Below are 17,469 nucleotides of genomic sequence, written 5' to 3' on the forward strand. Positions count from 1 at the left end.
AAGAAAATTACTCCTCCTCCTGTCCTTGCTGTTGTCAATAAGATAACAATAAAAACTTTATGCTCCTAAGGTGCTTCATGTATATGTTATCTTCTGTGAACCTCGTAATAAATTTGGTATTGAAAACTGAATCACAGTCAGCTTCCACAAAAACTGAGTTAAGCGATTAACTTTCCTGTGCCCAGCAAGCAGTCAGTGTTAGGGCCCAGATAGGAGCCCAGGTCTTCATAACTCCAAATCTAGTTCTCTATTCACTATGCCATATTGCCTAAGAGACATCTGAGGTTTCTCAACACAGTCAGCTGAAATTACAGCCCCGATGTCCTACATATTAGAACACACTGTAATGGGAGACATTTCTATTTTGGAGAAGAAATGTTTTGAAGGTGCTACAATATGATCATTAAAAGAAACCAAGATGATGTGGATGTTATTTCTGCTTTTGGACTGGAACAATCACTGGTAGATTTTACGTATGCTGATAAAGATGCATACTACATTAAATTAAAAATTAAATGTTGGACGATGAAATCTTAATTCAAATACTGTTGTGCTTCTGAAACAGCACATTGAATTTTCTAACTATTAAACTGCTGACTTATACCATTTGTTCCTTTTTTGGCCCTAGATAACCCAGAAAAATGCCCTGGATATAGGGAGAAAGCAGGATGGGTGACTGTATACCTCTTCAGCTCTCTGGGCTTCTTTGTGTTTATCCAAGTATGCTCCTTCCAGGACAGAGCCCACAATTGTTAACCCTTTACCAGCCTTCAACTGGGTAGTGAATGAGAGTAACCTTGGATGCTTTACACACTGTTCTGAATCCAAATTCAGCATCACCAGAACTTGAGGTCTGCAGGATAAAACAAAATAAAAAAAAGAAGGAAAAATAAGTGACAGTGAACTGACAGATAAAAATACAGGATTTCTTCAATAACTGATCTGGATGGACCAGTAATTCAAGACTGTTGTTTGTTGGTTTGTAGCACCCTCTGCTGGACAAAAGTACTTATAGTTGTACCTCAATTAAAGTGGAGAATAATCAGTAGCAGAAAGACTATCGATACTGAATCCATACTGAATTCTTGTGCAATACAAATATAAGAACTCAAATTATTTTAACCCAACCTACCCTTTTGTGGATGTGGGAGGCCCACAGGTGTTACATGCTGCACACGTTTTTGAGTGTTTTCAATGTATTGGTCAGTGGTGCTGATGGGTTTTTTTGCCCCCTCTCTAAAAATTCTCAGTCGTTTCAGTCATGTCCAACTCTTCGTGACCCCATTTGGGGTTTTCTTGGCAAGGATACTGGAGTGATTTTTGCCATTTCCTTCTCCAGCTCATTTTACAGATGAAGAAACTGAGGCAAATAGGGTTAAGTGACTTGCCCAGGGTCAAACAGCTACTAAGTTGCTTATGGCTGAATTTAAGCTCAGGTGTCCTGACTCCAGAGCAGGTGCTCTATCCACTGTACCACCCAGTGCCCCTCCAGGTCTCTGATTATCCCCCAAATTTCAAAGACCAAAATTATCTGTATTCAATATTGGTTATACTTCTCCAAATATGGTAACAATTTTTGACATGAGCCATCCCTGAACCTCAAAAACAACATTCCTCTTCAGATCTCACCAAGACCTTGCTTTGTAATTCACTGATGTACTTTAGCCTTCCATGTGGGTATCTCATCTCCTTTATCGACTGTGAGCAAGGAATGTTTTCCTCCTAAACCTTTTATCTCTCCCACAAGCTGGTGCAGTATTCTGCACACAGTGAGTGCTTAATAGACATCTTTTCAGGCATGTCATATTCTATTTCATTAAAATAGGGTTTTTATTTCACTCAGCAACCAGATTCTTACGGCTACTCAGTGCTGTACTTCTAAAAGAGTTTTTTTTATTTCAAAGACACATATTACATTGAATAATAATTTAAAATGCTAGAAATCAAAACCATAATTATTTAATTCCTGCTCTGCTCCTGACTCAACACACTAAAATTTCAGCCTACTGAGTAATGCATTGACTTAGCTTCAGACAGACACCACAATATGGGGATGAACAAGGTGGTGTTCTTCAAGACAGAGGGATCATGAGAAACTTACCTCCAGTTTTTAGTATGGGGTGGCCCATGTTCTACCCGTAGTAATGCATAACGAGCAGCATTCAAAGACAAACCTCTTATTCCATCGCCCCATTCTTTCTCAGCTCTTAAAAGGAAAAATAAAAAATTCACTTTGAGCCAGTTGACAATCAACACATGGATCAATGGCGCTGACTTTTTTTTTCTCTTAAAAAAAAAATACCATTTGTCATATGGGATGGCTGTCCAAGAGGACGCAGAAGTAGGGTTACATGGGATACTGTAGTTATGTACGAAACAGAAAACAAAAATAAAAAAAATCATTTCAAAAAACCAGCTGAGAGTGATTAGGCCACTATATTAAAACTTAATAACCTAAGCCAGAACATTTTAATCACTGTGCTAGCTTAACAGCATACCACAAAAAAACCCCTATTAATGAATGGAGTACATGCCAAAGACACTGTCAAAAACTTCATTACCAAAAGTAAACCTATGTTCTAAGATGGGACGAGGTGCAGGTGCAGGCATGTAATCACACAAAATAATTATGTACTAATCAATTAATTAAACTAAGGCAAAAAGTCTATATGGGCAGTAATAGGAATAAGGGAAATGTAGCTACTTAGCTACACATGCACGCACATATAATTATACACATAAACAGAAATTAATACATACAACAGGTAAAGAGAATGTGGGAGGAGGAGAGAAGACATGAGCATATGGAAGGCGGAAAGTTAGGTAAGTTACAAAAGGTGGCCTTTAGAGAAATTTGGAGACTGTGAGAGGTGGAGTTGAGGATGGCGCGCATTCTAGGCATGGTGGACGGCCAATGCAGAGATAGGGAGACAGGAGATGCAATGCGGGAAGGGGAATAATGTGTTATAAGGCTGGAAAGGTCTATTGCCCCCAGGTTGTGAAGGGCTTTGAATGCTCAGAACACTTCGTGGGGTTGGCCCAATTTTCCATCACACAAGATGATGAAAAATAAAAACCATTCAGGAAAGGTTGCTTGTCTTTTGTTTCTGGATAAATGTGGCTGCACATACTTGAAGAGGAGAGCTGTACGTCATACATATCATCAGATAGGTACTACGTCAAAACACACCCAAATGTGAGCCTCACTCCCCACCCACCCACACCCACACACCCGGCCCCCCAACCCCCCAACTGTGTATAACTCTTGGGGTTTTTTGTTTTGTGCAGCCCAAGAACAAAGAATAGTTTACATCTTAAAGTTTTAAAGTTTTACTGCATTTAAAAATGTAAAAAACATCTTGGCTCCTGGGCCAAAATTACCCAAAAAGGCAATGAACTGGACTTCCCCTTGGGAAGGGTTGTGCCATTTAGTTTAATCAACTGAAAAGTTGTACAGCTCAGTTATATTAAGTTATATAGCTCAGAAAAAAGAAAAGGGGGAGACTCTTGGTTTCAATATAGGCATGCATATGCACATAAACAATGCCCACAACGGATGCTGATACATGCCACTTAGATACACATTCATTTGAAATTTCCCATGTTTTCTGAGCACTTGTCACCTCTTTTCTATGACTGCTAAGTTTATTAATTCATAATAAGAACTCTAGAAATAAAAACTGTAAGAGAAAAACAGACCCACTTACCCTCTGTATTCAATGTACTTGTAGATACAGCCTGCAATCAGCATGGCGAACAAAGCATAGTACCAAGAGCAAATGAACATCAAGGCAAGACACAAGCTCATCCCAAGGAAGGAAAGGGTCCTATGGACACACACACAAAAAAATTATTTAAAAATTATAAGACGGAACTATTTCCCCCATCTATACTTCACTAAGTGATACTTTACTAATACTTCCAATTCTTCTACTTCTAATTCTAGTACTTCTAACGGAGTGCATTCTAGGCATGGGGGACAGCCAATGCGGAGACAGGTGATGAAATGTGGGAAGGGGAATAATGTATATTATAAGGCTGGAAAGGTCTATTGCCCCCAGGTTGTGAAGGGCTTTAAATGCCTAACAGCAAAGGTGACATTTGATTTAGCAAGAAGTAACTCAGAACACTTCACAATTTTGCATGGCAATACTTCTAATACTTCACTAAGCAGATATGGATCTGAAAATAATAGAACCAAATCACTGTGTTCCAATATTAAAGGTAAAAGGGCAAAGCTGGTAAGTTGGCTAAAGGGAGAAAGTTATTTTACCTGACAGACGTGTGAATTAGTAGCCCTCTCTTGAGCTAATATGGCACAAATTAGAAAAATGCACAATCTCTGCTTTTAAAGATAGCTTATAGCTGTAATATTAATATATCTACAATATAAAAAGACAATGACAAGACTTCGGCAAGAATTCCATTAAAGAAACTGCAGGGTAATTAGAACGTTGCTCCGAGTATCCAGGTTTGAAGTCAGCAAATATATGACTAGGTAAGAGATATATGACATGTGATTAGGCAGTGGCATCACAGTTGGAGAGCTAATTTTGGAGTCAAAAAGACCTAGGTTCATGTCCAGCCTCTGACCCATTTGAGTGGCCTGACCCTGAATGATTCAAGTAACCTCTCATAGCTCTGGACTACCAGAGGGGCACCATTGTATAACAGCATTTTTAACAGGAGCTACCTTACACCAATAAAGTCACAGCTTTGATTAAAAAGAACCAATATCAGGGCAGCTAGGTGGTGCAGTGGATAGAGCACCAGCCCTGGAGTCTGGAGGACCTGAGTTCAAACCTGGCCTCAGACACATAACACTTATTAGCTGTGTGACCCTGGGCAAGTCACTTAATCCCAACTGCCTCACCAAAAAATAAAATAAAATAAAATAAACCAATATCAAGAGTTATGCAACATATTACCTCAAAGTACTTAAGACCTAATGAATAGAGGATACCTTTATCCACCAAACACTCTATTAACAACTGAAAATGCTCTGTGAGCCTATCATATGATCTGCAGAAATAAACATACTATTAGCTTACCAGTGATAAAACTTGAAACGAGGACGCCAGTTTGGGGTACGCAAAAGAGTCTGCACAGCACATGCCAAATTCACAAACATGTAGCACATGAGGAAAAACCTGAAAAACAGAAAGTACAAAAGATCACACCAATGTTGCACAAACATCACAATCTTGAAAAGTTGCAGAGACCAGAGAGCAGGAGGGATTTGGCCTAATTATCCTTGGCCAATGAAAGCTTGGTAAGTGTAGAAAAAATGAAGGCCTCCTGAGCCAATCTGGTTCCAAAAAATGGCAAATAGTGGTTATCCAAAATGTAAGCTGTTCTCATGAACAAGCCATCAACGAGCTCCCTAAGAAAAAATCTCCAGGTCCAAATGGATTCACAAATGAATTCTATCAAACATTTAAAGAACTAATTCCAATGTTACATAAACTACTTGGGAAAATAGGTAAAGAAGGAATTCTACCAAATTCCTTCTATGACACAAAAATGGTTTTGATACCTAAACCAAAAGGAAACTATAGACCAATTCCCCTAAATAATAGATGCAAAAAATTTAAATAAAATATCAGCAAGGAGACTAATGCAATATATCATAAAGATCAGATATTATGATCAGGTGGAATTTATATCAGGAATGAAGAACTAGTTCAATATTAGGAAAATGATAACCACACATTTGAAAACAGCAGTAACAAAAACAAAAATCATGATTTATATGCATTTATAGATGCAGAAAAAAACCTTTGAAAAAAATTTACTCATCCCTATTAAAAATGGTAGAAAGCAGCAGAATAAATGGAACTTTCCTTAAAATGATAAGTAGTTTTTATCTAAAACCAAATACAAGGATTATTTGTAATGGGGATAAACTAGAAGACTCCCCAATAAGATCGAGGTGAAATAAGGATGCCCATTACCACTACTACTATTCAACATTGTACTAGAAACATTAGCTACAGCAAGAAGACAGGAAAAAGAAATCAAAAGAATTAGGACAATGAGGAAACAAAACTATCACAAAAATTTCTGGGAAAATTGGAAAGCATTTTGGTAAAAACTAGGTATAGACCAACATCTCACACTGAATACCAAGATAAGGTCAAAATAGGTACATGACAAACATAAAAGGTTTTATGGTTTTATATTTTAACATAAAAAGGCTTATGATAATTCATAAGGAAATTAGGGAGCACAGAAAATTTTAACCAAACAAGAAACAGAGAGGATCACGGGACATCATTATATTAAATTTAAAAGGTTTTGCAAACAAAACCACTACGGCCAAGAGTAGAAGGAAAGCAGGAAACCAGGAGAATAATTTTATAGCAAGGTTCTCTAATAAAGGCTTCATTTCTCAAATATTTAGGAAACTGAATCAAATTTATAATAATAAGAGCCACTACCCAATTGATAAATGGTCAAAGGATATGCAAGGCAGTTTTCGTAAGACATCAAAGCCATCTATAGTCGTATGAAAAAAATGCTCTGAATCACTACTGATTAAAGAAATGCAAATTAAAACAACTCTGAGGTAATACATCACACCCATTACATTGGCTAACATGATAGAAAAGGAAAAATGACAAATACTAGAGGGGATGCGGAAAAATTGAGACACTATTGCGCTGTTGGTGGAGTTGTAAATTGACCCAACCATTCTAGAGAACAATTTGGAACTATCCCCAAAAAGCTATAAAACTATATATACGTTAGGACCCAGCAATACCACTACTAGGTCTGTACTCCAAAGAGATCATAGAAGAAAGACCTATTTATACAAAAATATAGCAGCTCTTTTGTGGTGGCAAAAACTTGGAAACTGAAAAGATGCCCATCAACTGTAAAATGACTAAACAAGCTGATATGATTGTGATGGAATACTACTGTACCAGAAGAAAAAAAGAGCAGGATGGCTTCAGAAAAATCTGGGAAGTCTTCGATAAACTCATACAAAGTAAAATGAGCAGAACCAAGAAAACACTGTAATAACATCAGAATCAACTGTGAAAGCTACTCTTATCAAGACAATGATCCAAGACAATTTTGAAGGACTCATGATGAAAAATGCTATCCACCTCCAAAGAGAGAATTATTGATGAAGTCTGCATGGAGATTTAAGTATGATATTTTCATTCCTTATTTTTCTTGCCTTTTGTTTTTTTTGGCAACATTGCTAATATGGAAATATATTTTCCATGATTTCACAACTGTAACTGCTGTCACACTGGTTGCCTTCTCAATTGGTGGGGGACTGAAGACAGGGAGAGAATTTGGAACTCAAAATTTTTGAAAAATGAATGTTTAAAAAAAAACCTTCTCTGTATGAGAGTTTCGTTGCAGCCTTCTCTAGTGTAGGGGAGGTAGGAGAGGAGGGGATAAATAAAATACAGAGAAAAGAAAACCTACAAAGAAACAAAGAAAAGCTAGGCTGCTTTGAAAGCAATGTATAGTATTTACGACACAGGTTTTTATGAAATGGAAACATTGCTTTTATTCATTAATTTATTTATTTACCAAATAAATAAATAAAATTAAATTTAATAAAATTAAATTTAATATTTAATTAAAATATTCCAAAAGGTTTTAATTACATTAATGACAACTTAGCTCTGCGAATTTTGATTCTCAGCTCTATTCTATAATTCACTGTATTACTTCTGTACATGGTAAATGCTAAAACTGATTTCCATTCCTATCAAATAGGAGGCGTGGAAAAGTTTACTGAAAACCAAAGGGTAAAATGACCTATAAGGGTTAGCAACCCTACGCCCTGAGTTTGGCTAATAAACTCATGCACTCTCTGAGAGTTCACTACCAAATCTTTTTTGGCAAATCTCTTTCTCTTTAATGCTTACCTATCTCACAGGCTCAGACCTTTCATTTCCTGCTGCCAACAATCAATCTTTACTGGGATAGGCTATCACTTCTATCATAACAGATCCAAAACCTAACTCCTGTTCACGCTGAAAGAGCCTCTTCTTTTAAGGTTCAACATTTCCATTCACAGTAACCCACGTCATCCGGTCCTCTAGACTTATCTTTCATTCCTCAAGAGCCTGGATTTTCCCTGTATATGGAGATACCAGGTACTGTTGTGATTCTTCTACAAAGACTCTCAGATACACGGCCACGTTGACTGCCATCACTCTAGTCCATAAACAATAACTTAATTGCTCTATCTGTTCCAATTTCACCCCCTTTCTCATCCTTTCTGCACACTCAGGTGACTTATCAATCTTTCTAAAGTCTTTCATCATGATCATCATGAACTTGCATAGTTAAGATCCATTCAGGTTCCATTCACTCCTTTTTCTCCACTTCTACTTCTTGCCTTCTAACTCTCCCAATCCAAATGCTACTCTTCAAGAGGCAACAGCTGAAGTAAATAACCTCAGCACAGGACTGCCATGACACACACTATATGTTTTGTGGCCATGAGCCACACCGTATGTTGTTACCATCTCTGTGGCGCAGCAGAAACTAGACAATGTTAAGTTAGGGGACCCAGGTTCAAATCCCGGTTCCATAGCTGTGACCATGGGTAAGTCTCTTTACCAGTCTGGACTTCAGTTTCCTCATTTGTAAAACTGGGGTGGGGTAGGGCTAGATCACCTCTAAATCCCCTTCTAGCCTACAGATATGATCCTAAGATGATGTATTGTTTATTTCATATATTTGTATAATATATATTTGTACAATTTATATTATATATATTTGTATATTATATAGTTAAGACTTTTTTACCCTACTCTACATTACATATTCTCAGTTAGTCTGTGAGTTCTGTGGCCTGACAGAGCATCTTCTTTATATCTTTACAACACTCCAAATGTTAATATGGATTATTTGTGCTTAACCTGTGGTAGATCCTTCCAAGCTCATACTGGTCTCATCAGCCACAGCTGGACACACTGTACCCTGACCCCCCAACACAGTGATGTCATTTTGGTCCCCTTTGGGGGAAAGACAACAACTAGCACTGTGCTAACATAAAAACATCAGGCACTTAAAACACATATTGATTTGGCCATAAGGAATTCCCAAATGTATTTTTTCAGGTGCTAAATTTTTAAAAATCAGAATATCTATTACTAAAGAAGAAAGAATTAGGGAGTGGAAAAATGAAAAAGAGAGAAGTACTTTCAAAGTCAAACAAATGGAATTTACTTACACAATATTTACTGTACTTCCATCCTGAGAAGTGTACTTACATTGAAAGAATTGGTGCTACGCTGTCCAAAGAAGCAATCAGGATTCCTATTTCACAGATGAGAGCAGTGAGGAGCAAGGCCCATGTGGGCTCCCCATTTGCTTTCCCATGACCAAACACCTAATTAAAGTAAAGAGCATAAATATATTTATTTTTGAGTCTGTTTTGCTGAAGAGGTATGACAAAGGTCCACATTCTAATAAACAAAAGTTTTAGGGTTTTTTTTTTTTACAGTTAGGGCTGAAACAAAAAGGCACGCTCAGCTCTCTTTGTGCGTATAACTTTTTCTAAAGTTTTGTTATATGTGAGGGAGAAAAACTACAAATAATGAATTTTCCCAAAATGTCAACAAAAAACACCAAACAACTCAAAAAGGAACCAAATGTTAAGAGCTAAACTACTTAGCTGCTTCTGAGAAGAAATGTCCAATAAAAATAAGAAAAAGCTATCCTCAATAACCCTGGAAGGAACAGAACTAGTAGTCCTAAAAATTATTTTGTTTGGAACGATGATCAATGTGTATTCTCTTGCCTGCTGATTAATGTACTAAGCTCAAATCTGCAAAGCAAAAAGGGGACCAGGGTCAGGAATTGGCCTTCAAGGGCCGCAAAACACATCAACGGGATAGAAACATTCCTTGAGGCCAAAGAGCAACTGCTTGAAGCCAAAAATAATTCTGCAACGTATATACATCCAGCTGGTGGCATCAGTCAGCCATTTTTGGAAGGATTTTGTTGTTGTTAATCTCCTCCTCCTAAAATACACTCCTCTACACTGCTGGTTCAATGCCTTATTAGTGCAGAATGATGACCTTGGGTTCCTGAAGACCATGCTAATGGAATGTAAAATTCTAGCTCTGAAGTCTCTAGGGTTAGCGCTGGTAATAACTGTACATCTATAGTCTGAGGGCAAGTCCAGCTAAGTTCAGAAAGTATCAGAACCACAAGGCTGATCACAAGTGGCAATTTGGGGGAGTCCAACAAATCAACTGGGTGCAGTGGATAGCAACACCAGACCTGGAGTCAGGGAGATCTAAGTTCAAAGCCAGTCTCAGACACTTACTAGCTGTGTGGCCCTAGACAAATCACTTAACCCCTACTTGCCCTTAGTTTCTCATCTGTAAAATGGAGACACACTGGAGAAGGAAATGGCAAACATTATCTTTGGTAAGAAAACTGCACAGACATAGTCCATGGGGTCATAGAGAGTCTGACACGACTGAACAACAAAAACACAAATAACAATAAATTAATTTGGACTTAACCTGAGGCCTGGAAGGATTAAAATGGATATCAGTTGAGGGATTACCTACTCTAATGAACGAACACAGCCATCAAGTGCTATAAACATCTGCTAAAAGATGCAAGTATTGTTGTTGTCACCTAAATTTTTTTTAGCAGAAGTTCTAACACCCATCTTTGGCTACTGGGGAAAGGATACTTAGCAGGTAGGAAAATTTTATTGGTTCACATAAATTATAAAATATCCCAAATTCAGAAAATAATTGACAAAATATTCCAGTCATTTTTTTTTAAATCATTTAAAGCTAAACACATTAATGGCACTTTTCACTGAAAGTGAAAGGTAAGACAGTATTTAGTTGGAAGAGAAACAATTCCAAGTAGAAGGGACACTGGAGGCTGTTTTAGTGATGAAGATAAAAACAAAATATTCAGGAGTTTATTTATTTTTTTAAATTTAAACAATATGATTCAAAACCAGGAGTTTTTTGTTTTGCACAGGTCAACTCCATTTGAAGTATCATGCTCAATTTTGTGTACTGTCCTATAAAAGGGGATGCTTACATGCAGTATACCCAAAAGGAATGCAAAGATGGCAAGGGATATCAAAATACATCATCATACAATGATTGACTAAACAAACAACAGATGTTTAGTTTGGAGGAAACAAGACAGCAGTTCTCAAATATCTGAAGGTCTGCCATGTAGAAGAGGATATGGGTATGGCTTACTCTCTGCAGCCTCACGGAGTAAAAGAAGGGCCAATGAATATATAAGCTATTCCAAGCCAAAGGCCTCTTTACAAACTTTCTAACAATGACTCCGCCACAGCTGCCTCCAAAGATAAGACATTAGTCTTTAATCATTAAATTAAGTATTAATTATTTAAATTAACAAAAGAATTCTATTTCTTTGCTTTCTGTTCTAAGATCGTTCTCGGAATCTTACAATTCTATGAGATGATCCTGTTAATAACCACATAAGCTAAGAAGTACAAGGAGTTTTCAGGGAGAGAGAAAACTGACCAGAAGAATTGGACTATACTGCTTTTTTCTGACTAACTGAAATAATTTCATTGTAAGTAATCAGTATAAATGATCAAGGTCTTTTAGTTGTTGTTTATCCTTCATTCTTGAAGAGGGCAATGACATCAGAAGCGTGATGTCTTAACTTGCAAGTGAATTGGATTTAAGTGAGGCAGAGCCACGCAGTCATCAGCCCCACTCTCTCCACAGGAGTCAAGACAACTGGTGATGGCCCAGGATGCAGTGGGAGACCATGTTCTTTTTAAGCTAAAGTCTGCCCCAGGTCTCAGTCTGTCTCACGCAATATCCATTCAGTGATTTAAGGCTAGGTAAGAAATAAGGCAAAAGCTGGCCTCTTTTACCTACTCAAAAAAAAAAAAAAGAAAAGAAAAAAAAGAAAAAGAAAAAAAATCAATCTGGGAGAGAGAAGAACCTCTGGGTTTCTGTCCAGAAGAGAAACAATTGCTATTTACACTCATCCAGAGACAACAAAACCCAAATAATGCACGTGAGGCTTGGGCTACAATCTATTATTGGCCAATCAATGATAAAATGATTAAAATCTTTCGTTAAATGCATTCTGTAAGCCATCTTTATAGAAGACATAAGCAATCACTAGTAGCTTTCTTTAAAACTGAATTCACTACCCACACTACACGATTGCCTTCAGAGGCAAGCTATGCCCTTAAAGAAGAAATCTTTATTTTCCCTGTAGTGTTCATCTGGTACATCTGATGAACATCAGCTTGGCCATCGAGGCTACGTTTCATGTGATAGCATGGTTATTACTGTTTCTTTCCCTAAGTACAAATCAATTATTTCAGAAGAGCAATGTGATTATGTCTCCCTGAATAGAAAAGAAGCTCCCTGAGGGCAGGAACTGTTTCATTTTTGTCTCTACACCACTAACACTTAATACAGTGCCTGGAACATAGTTGGTGCTTAATAAATGCGTGCTAACTGCCATGCCCAAGTTAGTGAGAAAAGTCTTTTAAAAAAAAAATCTGTCCTCACCTGAAGGAAAGGCACAATCTCATCTCTTGCAATAGCCTGCAGTAGCCTAGGTGCACCTGTTAAACTCTGTAGGCCAGCCCCACAGGTGGAGAAAAAGGAGCCAATGACAATGACCCAGGGAGATGGCCATGCCAGCATGCCAATCACAAGATTTCCTTTCAGGGCTTCTCCAAACCTAGAAAGGAGGAAAGGATAAGCCTGAGTATTCGTAGTGATAGGTTTTTGATTTACCAAAACACAAGCAGATGACGAACTTCTTGATTTTTTTCACTTCTGTTTTTTTTGATCATTTTGCAAACTATAGCTAATAATGCGGACATGATTCAGCACTTTTGGTTCAAATGAAGAAATTATTTTAAAGTGAATTAAGGTGCTATTAAGGGCTCTACAAAAGAAGACTATTCAAATTAGACTCTTATGTAGGCGGGTACGCATATATGTGTACATGTGTATATATATTGTATATTACACCCATATGCAGAGTATTATTCTGTATATCACATACAACATAATATACTGTGTCATCTTATATATACTGTATGTTATACACATGCAAAATATAATACAATATATTATATTATGTATACATAGTATGATGTATAATATATCATGATATATCATATTGTGGGTATATAACATTTTAACTACAACTTTTAAGTGCAACAGAGGATTTCAATCTCCTATTTAAATGCTGCTTTGCTTGGTGAAATCAAAGTTTGCATATCAGAAACCAAAAATTAAAATGAACATACTTATCTCTCAAAATTACACCTTCTATACAGGCTCCAAAAAGGACAATGCAGGACAAATCTATTTTGGTAAGTTAAGGGACAATGATAAGTCAACAAAAATACAGAAATAAGCTCAAGAACTAAGGAAACTATGGAGAAGGGGGAGCTGGCTATACAGCTAGGGAATTCTTCTAGGCACTGCCAAAGATATCCCTACAGCATAACAGAATATCATACTCCCAAAAGATTATTAAACATTAAATTATTAAATGTTTAGACAGCATCTCCAATACCCCCCCCAAAAGCAAGAACTAATCTTAAAATAATGTGTTAAAATTTCATGATTTTTTTTCTCCTTTTCCCCAATTTATTGAATAACTTTCTGCCATGCTACAAATAATTCTATTTGCTCCAAATACTTAGAAAAACAACAATTTACAGTCACAGGCTTGAGAAATTCTTGTGGAAACAAATCTGTATTCTGATTCCGATCAGTACAATTGTTAGGAAAGAAATTATCAGCAAAGAGAATTGAGATGTGAAATTTGACATTCCACAAAAGAAGACCAGAACAAAGCCATCTAATATCTTAACATCTTTCCCCAAAGGATACAGATAAAAGATGTGGTTGCGATTGCCAAAATTGTCCCAGTAGGGATGGATTTCTGCGCATCCCTCAAATCACCAGATCGGTTTGAACCTGCCATAATACCTAAAACAGACAAAACTAGTTATTTTCATCTATCTTATAAACTGCGAGAGATATGCAAACTTTTAAGTTGAAATTAAGGGCCCACAGAAATGCCTTGCTTATTCAGAGGTCAAACTCACCCACATCAGAACATAACTTCAATCTGCCATCTGCAAAACCACTGAACTCAAGCCAGGCTGGTTATTCTTTGGGACCTTACCCCATTCTGATTTTTTTTTCTCTCGTTTAACATATAATTTCACCAATTCTGACTATCCATCTTCCCCAGCCACTGCCAGAGGCAATAAGCTAGCAAGGGGATGGGAAAACAGGTTGTTAAAGGGAGGTAAAGCCTCCCATCTCAGAAATAAATTATCAATGAACAGCAAAATAAAGGTTAAATCATGTTCAAGATGATCTACTAAGTAGACAAGGAAATAGACATTTTTTCTATTATTTTTAATATATTTTTTCTCCAATTACGTTAAAACAACTTTTTAATATTTGAGTTTTTAATTTTGAGTTCCAAATTCTATTCCTTCCTCTTTCCTTGCCCTCCTCCCTCCCTAAGATGTTAACAATCAGATATAGGTTATACACGTGCAACCATGTAAAACATTTTCATATTTAGACTACATTTTTAAAAAGAATTTCTAACAAAATGGCTTTGATTCTATGAAGTAGTGAAGCATACAACTGGCAAAGTAGAATTAAGGTAAGCTTCCTAGTAACATGGACAAAAATTATACTATTAAAATGTCACACTTTCAAAAGAAAGATAATACTCCTCCTCCCTCATTTAATGTTCAATATCAATACTCAGTCACAGCTGCCTTTGTAGCCCCTCCACATCAAGGGAATTAGGGATGTGGCATCCTCGTGGTCTAGAAAATTTATGTAAAATTTTTTGGCCCCCCCTTCGTGCGAGAGAAGAAGCCCGAATTGTTATGGTATTAAAAGATAAAATATGTTGATATTATGCAATACTATACACATATTTTATCCATTTCTGAGTTTCTAAACTTTTTGTCCGGCCTTCACATAAAGTCTGTGGCTTCCACCAAACTCCCCCAAAACTCCCATTAAACTTCTTACGCCAACCTCAGATATACTGAAACCATGATGGGGAAATTCACAATGTGGAAGGGATAACTGTACTCTCTTCTGTGCCAGAACATTATCTCAAATCTCAACAATCCCTTAACTGATCAGTGGGAATGATCTTACTAAGCTTTAAGCCTCCCTGTTTATAATCTGAATGGCCCAAGGAAAAGGAATTCTCGGTAAGGAGTTCCAGCAAGGGCTAACTGATGCTACTACCTAAAATGTCACTTTTTAAATATCCTGTCTAGTTCCCATAAAGCGCAATGAACAACCAAAGGGTCACTGCAGAGCCCTAACAATTTTTTATGCTTAGAGAAAGTAGCAAAAAACACATCAAAGGAGAGGTTCTCAACCAGACATAGTCCATGAACTTAAAAAAAAAAATAAAGTAAAACCATATTTTGAGAAATATATTGCAACATAATTGGTTCCCCTCATAAACATGTGCATTGTTTTATGTATCTAAGCACATTGTTATGAGAAGGGGTCCATGACACAAAAAGGGTTAATAGCCCTGTACCAGAGGAAAGAGGCGTCATGACTTCAAATGATAATGGGCAGAGGGCAAGAGGGATATGGGGGTCTGGGTGAGAAGGATGATGTTAGCTTCTTGTTTTAACTAAATATAACTGTTTCTGTGTTGCTTAAGGGCTGGTAGCACCTCTAAATTTCAGTTCCTTAGGACAACCCTCCCCCCTTTGCCCTCACCTAATTACACCCCCTAGAATATCACTGGTACCAAAGTGATCCCTGCTTCTTCCTGAACTCCAAGTGAACATGGCTGGCCTTAAAAACAGCAAAAATGGTCTCTAGGGCCAAAGGAAAATAAGTAACTAAGTCCAATAAGACCTTCTTTGGTCCAACTTATGCTTACCCTAACACAAACCCTGGTTAAGATCTTCAGGTTAAAATTAAACAAAATATACGTGATCCAAAAACCCGCAGCTGAAAAAATCTAGTCCGTTTCAAGGAAAGAGGCACTGACAATAAAGGTGCTTCTTAGTCGTATCTACGTGAATGTATATCTGCATGTACATCTATCTGCATGTAAATATATGTATGCACATATATAGCATATGCATATATATACATGTGCATGTATATAAATGTGTGTACATGTCATATTTTTAAGTTCCACATCTTTATTTCTCTATTAACCCAACATGATTTTGTGCAACATGAGAGAAACATCTTGTATTTATTTCCTAATTAAGTGCTGAATAATGCAGACAGCTTTTGGGAAGATGTTTGTTCTCGCCACTTGAAAAAGCTTCATTTTCACTTAGAATTAAGAGCCTCCCTCTTTCAGTTTGCAATAACCAAGTAGAACTTGCCTGGATCAGTGGTACTCAGCTTTGTTCCAAGTCTCTAGGTTATTCTTTCTGCCCTGATGACAAGAGGATGGAATGTTGCCAGACACAAGACACACAAAGCTCCCCCAGCTACAGTAACATAAAGAGAGGGCTCAAACCTGCGTACTTCTTGGCCAGGCTGAGATCTAGTGGAACATGGCAGCAGCTGGGTGGCTCTGGGACTTAGCAGCTCACCTGAAGCTCCTTAAACATATGTTTACAATGGTAGTGACACCTTATCACAACAGCAGAAGTTTCACTATTCCATTCACAGAAAAGGGAACATTTGCATGGTGACAAAGGCAGGCAGAAAAGGCCAGGCAAAATTCCAGTGGAGACTATCATTTCACTGGATTTAGTTGCTATTCATCTAATCTGACCCTTTTATGGAAGATAAGATGTATTCAAAGCTATTAAATCTCCTTCTACATGCAGTCATGCTGGGGTATCAAATGAGGATTATTACACAAACCTGAGGATCTGGAACAACTGTGCAGCTGGGATGAACGTTACCTCCTGTCCCATTTAGAACCCTCTTTGTTGCCTCCAAGTAGAAGCATTACAACCACTGGTTCACCTAAACTGGTCTTTTAGAAAATCAGTGATATTCTTCGACAAGAGGGAAATGAGCTCTGGCTGTCTAGGAGCTTTTAAAACAAAAAGCAACATACATAAAGCTAATGAGCTTTCCAATCTCGCATGGACATGGAGGGGCATGGAGGATCATTCACCAGAAAGAGGTACTGACAGATTGAACTCAAGCAGATCGCTCATTAGAAAGCTGAGCTATTCTTGCAGCATTACACTAGCCTGTGATGAAAAACGAGTCTCAAAATACGCCCTTTCAATTCCCATGAAACGAGAAGTGGAAGGTCTAAAATAAGTGCTTTACATGCATAATCTCTGACTGCTTAGTGTCTCAGGGATCGGGGAGGGCAGGGAGGGAAAGAGTGACTGAATCCGGAACTCAAAACTTCAAATAAAAATAATACAAAAGAAAAGAAAGAAATATTGAATAAAAAATATACCACTTTAGGTATCTAGGTGTTTAAAAATTTTAATTT

At 37.3% G+C, this 17,469-nt stretch overlaps 1 protein-coding gene across 6 annotated transcripts in view; it reads right to left on the bottom strand.

The window, feature by feature from the left end:
- SLC12A7 (solute carrier family 12 member 7) overlaps positions 1–17,469 on the bottom strand; it is a 325,942-nt gene that overhangs the window by 68,923 nt on the left and 239,550 nt on the right. For all 6 annotated transcript variants that reach the window (XM_078153300.1, XM_078153298.1, XM_078153302.1 and 3 more), the window contains exons 10-17: positions 13,872–13,970; positions 13,280–13,337; positions 12,528–12,702; positions 9,249–9,367; positions 5,052–5,150; positions 3,708–3,827; positions 2,102–2,206; positions 685–853 (exon numbers count right to left, since the gene is read on the bottom strand). In XM_078153300.1, the coding sequence (XP_078009426.1) occupies positions 685–853; positions 2,102–2,206; positions 3,708–3,827; positions 5,052–5,150; positions 9,249–9,367; positions 12,528–12,702; positions 13,280–13,337; positions 13,872–13,970 (944 nt within the window). The remainder of the gene's footprint in view (positions 1–684; positions 854–2,101; positions 2,207–3,707; positions 3,828–5,051; positions 5,151–9,248; positions 9,368–12,527; positions 12,703–13,279; positions 13,338–13,871; positions 13,971–17,469) is intronic.

This window comes from Phascolarctos cinereus, unplaced genomic scaffold (genome assembly GCF_003287225.1).
Source record: "Phascolarctos cinereus isolate Bilbo 61053 unplaced genomic scaffold, phaCin_HiC Scaffold_4;HRSCAF=312, whole genome shotgun sequence".
Taxonomy (NCBI): domain Eukaryota; kingdom Metazoa; phylum Chordata; class Mammalia; order Diprotodontia; family Phascolarctidae; genus Phascolarctos; species Phascolarctos cinereus.